This window comes from Rattus rattus, chromosome 9, assembly GCF_011064425.1.
Source record: "Rattus rattus isolate New Zealand chromosome 9, Rrattus_CSIRO_v1, whole genome shotgun sequence".
Lineage (NCBI taxonomy): Eukaryota > Metazoa > Chordata > Mammalia > Rodentia > Muridae > Rattus > Rattus rattus.
Window position 1 is genome coordinate 38,356,284 of NC_046162.1, and position 11,618 is coordinate 38,367,901.

General features: G+C 41.5%; 2 protein-coding genes across 3 annotated transcripts; both read right to left on the reverse strand.

Moving 5' to 3' along the window:
• Positions 1-540: 540 nt before the first annotated feature.
• Positions 541-1,056, reverse strand: LOC116908479 (olfactory receptor 1361-like; the record flags this gene model as incomplete). Its single annotated transcript, XM_032911632.1, has 1 exon — positions 541-1,056. A coding segment is annotated over one exon (516 nt), but the record flags the coding sequence as incomplete, so codon positions are not given.
• A 5,740-nt stretch (positions 1,057-6,796) lies between these two features.
• LOC116909436 (olfactory receptor 1361-like) lies at positions 6,797-10,098 on the reverse strand. 2 transcript variants are annotated; one of them, XM_032913012.1, is made up of 2 exons: positions 9,188-10,098; positions 6,797-6,821 (listed from the first exon to the last, which is right to left on the reverse strand). In XM_032913012.1, the coding sequence occupies exons 1-2, from the start codon at positions 10,096-10,098 to the stop codon at positions 6,797-6,799; spliced, it is 936 nt and encodes a 311-aa protein (XP_032768903.1). The 2 variants fall into 2 exon arrangements, with proteins under 2 accessions (XP_032768903.1, XP_032768902.1); XM_032913011.1 differs by lacking the exon at positions 6,797-6,821 and having other exon boundaries at positions 9,157-10,098.
• Positions 10,099-11,618: the final 1,520 nt, after the last annotated feature.

The following is an 11,618-nucleotide window of genomic DNA, read 5'->3' on the forward strand; positions in this document are numbered from 1 at the left end:
CCTTTTGTAATCAGAAGTAAGAGTAGCTGTGTTTGTGGTGCCTTCTGTTGGGATGGCATTCATGGTTGAAATAAAATAATTTCCTTAAAACATTTTCTGAGATAGCACAGCAGTCACGTGCTGTTCTGCCAGAGGACCCAGATTTGGTTTCTAGGACCCACATTGTGTGATTGACATAGATCTGAAACTCAATTCTAGAGAGTCCTCTTTCATTCTCCTTGGACACACATATACAGGTAGAACACACACACACACACACACACACACACACACAAACGTGGTACACACAGATGTGGTACACACACAAATTTTTAATCTTTAAAAGAGAATTAATTTTTATATTTATTTTGGCATGACTAGGGAGTCAAACCTGAACTTCATATGGACTCAGGAAGTGCTCTACAACTGAGCTGTATATCGAGTGTCTAATCATGTCTCACCTCTTGACTATAACATGGATTTTATTCTCCCAAGAGGTATATCAGATGCTTTCCTAACAAAAATTCTAAGTTTCACACCATAGATTAATAAAATCATTAATTATGTATATGATTTTCTTAGCCTTATTGGTAGATGTAGATTCAAGGTAAACACTTTCCTTAAAGCCCCTTTCATGTCCTTGTTCTTCAGGCTGTAGATGAAAGGGTTCAGCATGGGGGATACAATTGTGTACATTATGACAGCTGCCATGTCCTTCCCAGCAAAGTGAGAGGATGAGGGGTTGAAATAAAGGGATTTGATGATGCCATAGAAGAGGCAGAACACAGCCAGGTGTGAGACACAGGTGAAGAAGGCTTTCCATTCTCCTCTAGGGGATGAGACTGTTGGGACAGCACAGATGATGTGGATGTAGGAGATCAAAATGCAGAAACATGGGGTGACTACAATCGTAGTTCCCTCTGTAAGAATCATCAGGTCATTGAGATGTATGTCTGAGCAGGAGAGTTTCAGGATGGGAGTTGCATCACAGAAGAAGTGAGGGATGATGTTGTCCCCACAAAAGGAGAGTTGAGCCATCAGCAGTGTGTGCAACAGAGCATTCAGGTTCATTAAAACCCAGGACCAGCTCTCTGCTCCCAGAACCCGAGGGAGAGAGACCCCACCGCCTGGTCAGGTGGGCACTCCTGAGGCTGCAGAGCGGAAGAGACCACCAACACTGCCCACCCCTGCCCACATCCCTGGCCCAAGAGGAAACTGTATAAGGCCTCGGGGCTCCCGTGGGAGAGGGCCCAGGAGCGGCAGGACCCCTGCCTGAGACACCGCTGGAACCTGAAGGAAACAGACCGGATAAACAGTTCTCTGCACCCAAATCCCGTGGGAGGGAGAGCTAAACCTTCAGAGAGGCAGACACGCCTGCGAAAACCAGAAGAGACTGCTCTCTGCACACATTACTGATTCCAGAGGAAAACACCAAAATACATCTGGAACCCTGGTGCACGGAGGCTCCCGGAAGGGGTGGCGCAGATCTTCCTGGTTGCTGCCACCGCAGAGAGCCCGTGGGCAGCACCCCGAGAGTGAACTTGAGCCTCGGGACCACAGGTAAGACCAACTTTTCTGCTGCAAGTGACCTGCCTGGTGAACTCAAGACACAGGCCCACAGGAACAGCTGAAGACCTGTAGAGGGGAAAAACTACACACACGAAAGCAGAACACTCTGTCCCCATAACTGGCTGAAAGAAAACAGTAAAACAGGTCTACAGCACTCCTGACACTCAGGCTTATAGGACAGTCTAGCCACTGTCAGAAATAGCAGAACAAAGTAACACTAGAGATAATCTGATGGCGAGAGGCAAGCGCAGGAACCCAAGCAACAGAAACCAAGGCTACATGACATCATCGGAGCCCAATTCTCCCACCAAAACAAACATGGAATATCCAAACACACCAGAAAAGCAAGATCTAGTTTCAAAATCATATTTGATCATGATGCTGGAGGACTTCAAGAAAGACGTGAAGAACTCCCTTAGAGAAACACAGGAAAACATTAATAAACAAGTAGAAGCCTACAGAGAGGAATCGCAAAAATCCCTAAAAGAATTCCAGGAAAACACAATCAAACAGTTGAAGGAATTAAAAATGGAAATAGAAGCAATCAAGAAAGAACACATGGAAATAACCCTGGATATAGAAAACCAAAAGAAGAGACAAGGAGCTGTAGATACAAGCTTCACCAACAGAATACAAGAGATGGAAGAGAGAATCTCAGGAGCAGAAGATTCCATAGAAATCATTGACTCAACTGTCAAAGATAATGTAAAGCGGAAAAAGCTACTGGTCCAAAACATACAGGAAATCCAGGACTCAATGAGAAGATCAAACCTAAGGATAATAGGTATAGAAGAGAGTGAAGACTCCCAGCTCAAAGGACCAGTAAATATCTTCAACAAAATCATAGAAGAAAACTTCCCTAACCTAAAAAAAGAGATACCCATAGGCAAACAAGAAGACTACAGAACTCCAAATAGATTGGAACAGAAAAGAAACACCTCCTGTCACATAATAGTCAAAACACCAAACGCACAAAATAAAGAAAGAATATTAAAAGCAGTAAGGGAAAAAGGTCAAGTAATATATAAAGGCAGACCTATCAGAATCACACCAGACTTTTCGCCAGAAACTACGAAGGCCAGAAGATCCTGGACTGATGTCATACAGACCCTAAAAGAGAACACAAATGCCAGCCCAGGCTACTGTATCCTGCAAAACTCTCCAATTAACATAGATGGAGAAACCAAGATATTCCATGACAAAACCAAATTTACACAATATCTTTCTACAAATCCAGCACTACAAAGGATAATAAATGGTAAAAGCCCAACATAAGGAGGCAAGCTATACCCTAGAAGAGGCAAGAAACTAATCGTCTTGGCAACAAAACAAAGAGAAGAAAAGCACACAAACATAACCTCATCCAAATATGAATATAACAGGAAGCAATAATCACTATTCTTAATATCTCTCAACATCAATGGCCTCAACTCCCCAATAAAAGACATAGATTAACAAACTGGATATGCATAAGGAGGACCCTGCATTCTGCTGCCTACAGGAAACACACCTCAGAGACAAAGACAGACACTACCTCAGAGTAAAAGGCTGGGAAACAACTTTCCAAGCAAATGGTCAGGAAGAAGCAAGCTGGAGTAGCCATTCTAATATCAAATAAAATCAATTTTCAACTAAAGTCATCAAAAAAAAGATAAGGAAGGACACTTTATATTCATCAAAGGAAAAATCCACCAAGATGAACTCTCAATCCTAAATATCTATGCCCCCAAATACAAGGGCACCTACATACGTAAAAGAAACCTTACTAAAGCTCAAAACACACATTTGCACCTCACACAATAATAGTAGGAGATTTCAACACCCCCTCTCTCATCAATGGACAGATCATGGAAACAGAAATTAAACAGAGACGTAGACAGACTAAGAGAAGTCATGAGCCAAATGGACTTAACGGATATTTATAGAATATTCTATCCTAAAGCAAAAGGATATACCTTCTTCTCAGCTCCTCATGGTACTTTCTCCAAAATTGACCATATAATTGGTCAAAAAACAGGCCTCAACAGATACAGAAAGATAGAAATAATCCATCGTGCTATCGGACCACACCAATGGACTAAAGCTGGTCTTCAATAACAATAAGTGAAGAATGCTCACATATACGTGGAAATTGAACAATGCTCTACTCAATGATAACCTGGTCAAGGAAGAAATAAAGAAAGAAATTAAAAACTTTTTAGAATTTAATGAAAATGAAGGTACAACATACCCAAACTTATGGGACACAATGAAAGCTGTGCTAAGAGGAAAACTCATAGCGCTGAGTGCCTGCAGAAAGAAACAGGAAAGAGCATATGTCAGCAGCTTGACAGCACACCTAAAAGCTCTAGAACAAAAAGAAGCAAATACACCCAGGAGGAGTAGAAGGCAGGAAATAATCAAACTCAAAGCTGAAATCAACCAAGTAGAAACAAAAAGGACCATAGAAAGAATCAACAGAACCAAAAGTTGGTTCTTTGAGAAAATCAACAAGATAGATAAACCCCTAGCCAGACTAACGAGAGGACACAGAGAGTGTGTCCAAATTAACAAAATCAGAAATGAAAAGGGAGACATAACTACAGATTCAGAGGAAATTCAAAAAACATCAGATCTTACTATAAAAGCCTATATTCAACAAAACTTGAAAATCTACAGGAAATGGACAATTTCCTAGACAGATACCAGGTACCGAAGTTAAATCAGGAACAGATAAACCAGTTAAACAACCCCATAATTCCTAAGGAAATAGAAGCAGTCATTAAATGTCTCCCAACCAAAAAAAGCCCAGGTCCAGACGGGTTTAGTGCAGAATTCTATCAGACCTTCATAGAAGACCTCATACCAATATTATCCAAACTATTCCACAAAATTGAAACAGATGGAGCACTACCGAATTCCTTCTATGAAGCCACAATTACTCTTATACCTAAACCACACAAAGACCCAACAAAGAAAGAGAACTTCAGACCAATTTCCCTTATGAACATTGACGCAAAAATACTCAACAAAATTCTGGCAAACCGAATCCAAGAGCACATCAAAACAATCATCCACCATGATCAAGTAGGCTTCATCCCAGGCATGCAGGGATGGTTTACTATACGGAAAACCATCAACGTGATCCATTATATAAACAAACTGAAGAACAAAACCACATGATCATTTCATTAGATGCTGAAAAGCATTTGACAAAATTCAACACCCTTCATGATAAAGTCCTGGAAAGAATAGGAATTCAAGGCCCATACCTAAACATAGTAAAAGCCATATACAGCAAACCAGTTGCTAACATTAAACTAAATGGAGAGAAACTTGAAGCAATCCCACTAAAATCAGGGACTAGACAAGGCTGCCCACTCTCTCCCTACTTATTCAATATAGTTCTTGAAGTTCTAGCCAGAGCAATCAGACAACAAAAGGAGGTCAAGGGGATACAGATTGGAAAAGAAGAAGTCAAAATATCACTATTTGCAGATGATATGATAGTATATTTAAGTGATCCCAAAAGTTCCACCAGAAGAACTACTAAAGCTGATAAACAACTTCAGCAAAGTGGCTGGGTATAAAATTAACTCAAATAAATCAGTAGCCTTCCTCTACAAAAGAAAACAAGCCGAGAAAGAAATTAGGAAGCGACACCCTTCATAATAGACCCAAATAATAAAAAAGTACCTCGGTGTGACTTTAACCAAGCAAGTAAAAGATCTGTACAATAAGAACTTCAAGACACTGAAGAAAGAAATTGAAGAAGACCTCAGAAGGTGGAAAAGATCTCCCATGCTCATGGATTGGCAGGATTAATATAGTAAAATGGCCATTTTACCAAAAGCGATCTACAGATTCAATGCAATCCCCATCAAAATACCAATCCAATTCTTCAAAGAGTTAGACAGAACAATTTGCAAATTCATCTGGAATAACAAAAACCCAGGATAGCTAAAACTATCCTCAAAAATAAAAAGGACTTGGGGGAATCACTATCCCTGAACTCAAGCAGTATTACAGAGCAATAGTGATAAAAACTGCATGGTATTGGTACAGAGACAGACAGATAGACCAATGGAACAGAATTGAAGACCCAGAAATGAACCCACACACCTATGGTCACTTGATTTTTTGACAAAGGCCAAATCCATCCAATGGAAAAAAAGATAGCATTTTCAGCAAATGGTGCTGGTTCAACTGGAGGTCAACATGTATAAGAATGCAGATCGATCCATGCTTATCACCCTGTACAAAGCTTAAGTCCAAGTGGATCAAGGACCTCCACATCAAACCAGAAACACTCAAACTAATAGAAGAAAAACTAGGGAAGCATCTGGAACACATGGGCACTGGAAAAAATTTCCTGAACAAAACACCAATGGCGTATGCTCTAAGATCAAGAATCGACAAATGGGATCTCATAAAACTGCAAAGCTTCTGTAAGGCAAAGGACACTGTGGTTAGGACAAAACGGCAACCAACAGATTGGGAAAAGATCTTTACCAATCCTACAACAGATAGAGGCCTTATATCCAAAATATACAAAGAACTCAAAAGTTAGACTGCGGGGGGAGACAAATAACCCTATTAAAAATGGGGTTCAGAGCTAAACAAAGAATTCACAGCTGAGAATGCGAATGGCTGAGAAACACCTAAAGAAATGTTCAACATCTTTAGTCATCAGGGAAATGCAAATCAAAACAACCCTGAGATTTCACCTCACACCAGTGAGAATGGCTAAGATCAAAAACTCAGGTGACAGCAAATGCTGGCGAGGATGTGGAGAAAGAGGAACACTCCTCCATTGTTGGTGGGATTGCAGACTGGTACAACCATTCTGGAAATCAGTCTGGAGGTTCCTCAGAAAATTGGATATTAAACTGCCTGAGGATCCAGCTATCGCTCTCTTGGGCATATACCCAAAAGATGCCCCAACATATAAAAAGGACACGTGCTCCACTATGTTCATCGCAGCCTTATTTATAATAGCCAGAAGCTGGAAAGAACCCAGATGCCCTTCAACAGAGGAATGGATACAGAAAATGTGGTATATCTACACAATGGAATATTACTCAGCTATCAAAAACAACGAGTTTATGAAATTTGTAGGCAAATGGTTGGAACTGGAAAATATCATCCTGAGTGAGCTAACCCAATCACAGAAAGACATACATGGTATGCACTCATTGATAAGTGGCTATTAGCCCAAATGCCTGAATTACCCTAGATGTCTAGAGCAAATGAAACTCAAGGCGGAGGATCAAAATGTGAATGCTTCACTCCTTCTTTAAAAGGGAACAAGAATACCCTGGGCAGGAAGAGAGGCAAAAGATTAAAACAGAGACTGAAGGAACATCCATTCAGAGCCTGCCCCACATGTGGCCCATATATATACAGCCACCCAATTAGACAAGATGGATGAAGCAAAGAAGTGCAGAAGTGTAGATCGCTCCTGAGAGACACAGCCAGAATACAGCAAATACAGAGGCGAATGTCAGCAGCAAACCACTGAACTGAGAATAGGACCCCCGTTGAAGGAATCAGAGAAAGAACTGGAAGAGCTTGAAGGGGCTCGAGACCCTATATGTACAACAATGCAAGCAACCAGAGCTTCAGGGACTAAGCCACTACCTAAAGACTATACATGGACTGACCCTGGACTCTGACCTCATAGGTAGCAATGAATATCCTAGTAAGAGCACCAGTGGAAGGGAAGCCCTGGGTCCCTAATACTGAACCCCCAGTGAACTAGACTGTTGCGGGGAGGGCGGCAATGGGGGGAGGATCGGGAGGGGAACACCCATAAGGAAGGGGAGGGGGGAGGGGGATGTTTGCCCGGAAACCGGGAAAGGGAATAACACTCGAAATGTATATAAGAAATATTCAAGTTAATAATAAAAAAAAAAGAAAAAAAAAAGAAAAAAAAATAATGTATGTAGATGTCTCACATTTCTTTGTGAAAAATAATCTATACATTTCTTAAGTCTTACCATTTTTAACCATAAAGAATGAAAGATCTAGAGGTGGTTGATATCTTCCAGGCTAAGCTGCACACACACACACACACACACACACACACACACACACACACTTACAGTAGAGTGAGAACATATATGAGAGGTGTAAGCAGAAGCTAGATACAAGCAGCAGAACAAGTGGATATGAAGTCTCACTGATTGCTTCTGTGCTACAGAGCTCTTGATAAATGTTATCCACTGGGAAAGGAAGAGACAGTCCAGTGGAAGGAAACACATTGGAGCATATGTCTGCACACATTAAACTTGGTGTGTATGAAAGAAAGAAAGAAAGAGAGAAAGAAAGAAAGAAAGAAAGAAAGAAAGAAAGAAAGAAAGAAAGAAAGGAGAAAAGGAAGAAAGTGAGGAAGGAAGGGAGATAAAGAGGGTGAGAGGAACAGTAAGAAAATCAGATAAAGAGAGTGAAACAGAAAGAAACAGAAAAACAAAAAGACAAAAATAAAAAGAATGAATATTTTCATTACAATTTAAAAAGAAAAGTCTTAGAAATACACAAGATCAACAAAGCTAAGTTATAGTCAGTAACTTTAAATGTTATACTATGAAATGAACATTGAAAGCTCATAATTTTTTTTGCAAAATCAGATCTTTAGGACAGCTAGGCCTGTACAGCGAGACTCTGTCTCAAACCAAACAACAACAAGATAGTTGCTACATGAAAACATCAGCAAACACTGACAGAGGGAGGGAAAGAGGCCTCAGAGACTGACATGTCTGCCCACTAGAACTGTAGAAGACACAGATCATTTTTATTAAATTGGCATACTTGGAGCTTAATGTTAGATGCTATATAATTCCAAGACATCAAAAATAACTTCATAAGTCCAAATGAGCTGCAGAAGTAGAGTTTCCTGGAGCTCCAAACCCTCCCTTCTCAAACCACCAAGTCTGATCTTCCTATGAGATTGGCTCAAGCTGAGGTCTCTGTGGTGAGTAAGAACAAATCTCTGTGGTTTTCCAGAGGTGGACCAGAGACTCCCAATTGGGTGTTGGCACTCTGTCAAGGGACACAGAGCATTGCAAAGAATGTCAGAAGCAGATAGGTGTCTGACACAGTGACAGCACAAGATGTTGTAAGCACAACTGAACACAAGAACAGAGGATCTGCTGATGCCAACAAAATAGCAGCTCGCCATTGGCCTGGATATGGTGTAGGCGGTGGATGCTGCTGTTTGCATGGTCAGAGCTCAGTCTTGTAGTGAACATCATGAAGAAAGCCATTCAGAATTATCCCAACTGAAAAACCACATCCCATCTGGAGCAGGAGTCAATTCTAACACTCAACCCAGTTTTGAGCTTACCATTACTCGCTTTCCAGTGTTGTCCCATTGAGACTCCTCACACATGCCCAAAATTGTGCAGAGGTTCTCATGGTGCATTCTGTCAAGTAATTGATGTGAAAATCCAAGTAATAACATTTGTTAAAGGGATTTTCATTCTTTTAGCTGAAGGGTTTTTAGCCTGTGTTCTGATAGAGGCAATAGATATTTTTCTTATAATAGACAAGTACTAAATTTCAGTGATTGACAAAACATGAAACATTCTTAGAAACTAGTTCCCTCTGTGATGTCCAACACTTTCAATATTACTGCCTTGATGGAAATCTCATGGTGAGCACTTTCCTTAAAGCCCCTTTCATGTCCCTGTTTCTCAGGCTGTAGATGAAAGGGTTCAGCATTGGGGTCACCACTGTGTACATTATGGCACCTACTATGTCCCTTCCAACTGAGTGAGAGGATGAAGAGGAGAAATACTCAGCGATGATGGTGCCATAGAAGAGGCAGACCACAGCCAGGTGGGAGCCACAGGTGGAGAAGGCTTTCCATCCTCCCCTGGGGGATGAGAATCTCAGGACAGCACAGGTGATGTGCATGTAGGAGATCAGGATGCAGACAAATGGGGTGACCATGATCACAGCTCCCTCTGTATGAATCATCAGCTCATTGAGATGTGTGTCTGAGCAGGAGAGTTTAAGAAGGGGAGTTGCATCACAGAAGAAGTGGGGGATGATGTTGTTTCCACAGAAGGAGAGTGGAGCCATGAGCAGTATGTGCAACAAACAGTTGAGATTGGCTATGATCCATGACCCCACAACAAGAAGGGCACAGAGCTGATGGGTCATCTTTGTTCTGTAGTGTAAAGGGTGGCATATGGCCACAAATCGGTCATAGGCCATCAAAGCTAGCAGAAAATTGTCCATATCAGCAAACACACAGAGAAAATATAGCTGTGTGAGACATCCAGAGAAAGAAATGATCTGACTCCCAAGTATGTAGATGGCCAATACCTTGGGGACAATTGTGGAGGAGAAGCAGACATCCACAAAGGATAGGTTGCTGAGGAAGAAGTACATGGGTGTGTGCAGGTGGGAGTCTATGCTGATGGCCAGGATGATGAGCAGGTTTCCCAGGACAGTGGCAAGGTACATGGTGAGGAAGAGCAGGAAGAAGAGCTGCTGCTGCTGGGGTTGACTGGAGAGTCCCAGGAGGAGGAACTCTGAGATGCTCGACTCGTTGGTGCTGCTCATGTGTCTGAGCCCAGCTACAGAATGAAGATGCAGAGGTCAGAAGGCCATCTTCAGGTCTGGATGTTACAACCAGGTTCACATTAATCCTGAATTACGGTTTCTGAATTAATATCTACTCCTATTTTCCAGAATCTCAATTTACAAATCCCACTTTTAGGTTGTGTTTATTCACTCTGGGGAAATAACATACAAGCATTCAAGCACATACACCACTCTTACCAGTATCTGGTAACATTTACTGTTTTCCTCCCACTCCTTAGAAGCTCAAAGTAAAAGAGAAGCAGCCAGTTATTTTATTGTTCTCAAGCTCTTACTGGTGGTCCTGTGACTCTTGCTACTGCCGCCTCTATGGGAGAGAGTGTGCAGCACTTGTAGAAGAAACATTGACATCTCTACCACTCTGAACATACCTGGAAAGGCCAGTTCTATTACTTTACCTTGGAGTTGTTGGGCAATGGCTTTCTTATGTAAGGATTGGAAAATCTTGGGAATATGGTTAGTTTCTGAGTAGGTGAAGAGTGGATGATCACTGTCCTAGACCTCCGTGTCAGAAGGATGTCTGGGAAAATTTTATAGATATTTACTGTAGCATAAATTCCCACTGTGGATAGTGTCCCCAAGTATCTCATTAAAGACCAGCAGAAAGTAGCTATGTAAGCCTGCTCTTAGTCCCTCTTGACCAACCAATGCGGAACATATCATCTAGGTTCTCAGTCAGCACTTGGGGATGAAGCAATCTGTGTGGAGTAAAGTCCCAGGGAGAATTCCCTGAGACTGATCTAAGCCTGTAGGTTTGAAAAATTAGTTTCCATCTTCTTCCCCTCAGCACAGAAAAATGACTTTATAGCACCATTTGAGGGAAAGTTCTCTTTCTCACATTTGATAATTTTCCACAAAGGGCTTATGGATCATTTGCTTATAGACAACCCTGGGAGTAACTGGCTTTACAAGGTCAGGTTTGATCCTATAAAATATACAGTGTAAAGTTCAAGGATAGGACAGCTCGATCAAAAAGTGCACAGTCCTCCATGTCTGAAGGCATCCTGTGCTCAGGGAACCCACATCCTTGGGCATGGTATTTTCCCAGCCCACAGTGATGTGTGCACTTCTCAAAATCTATGGACTCTTGAGTGCAGCTCCAACATCTTCCTATATACTCCCCATCTCTTTCCCAGAGATGATTCATGGCAGGACTTCAAAACCTAGCATGGGGACATCCTCAGTGTTTCTTGTCCTGTCTATGTACCTCCAGAAGCTTATAACATTTTCCCACTTGATTTACAGATGAATAAGCAAAATTCTGAGAGATGACAACAAAAACTAAAAAAAACAGAATTGTGGAAGGAAGCTGGGAAAAGTCCTACTTGCTGTTGATTTCAGGATTCAGGGCACTTTTAATGACTGGAGAGATGAGGCCTTCATTCCCAGTCAGTATTAAACAATAAAAGCCAATTCTTTCTCAGCTAAGCCTAGGAAGTAGTTGATAGTTGATAAGAAAGATAGCATGTAAAGAGAGAGAG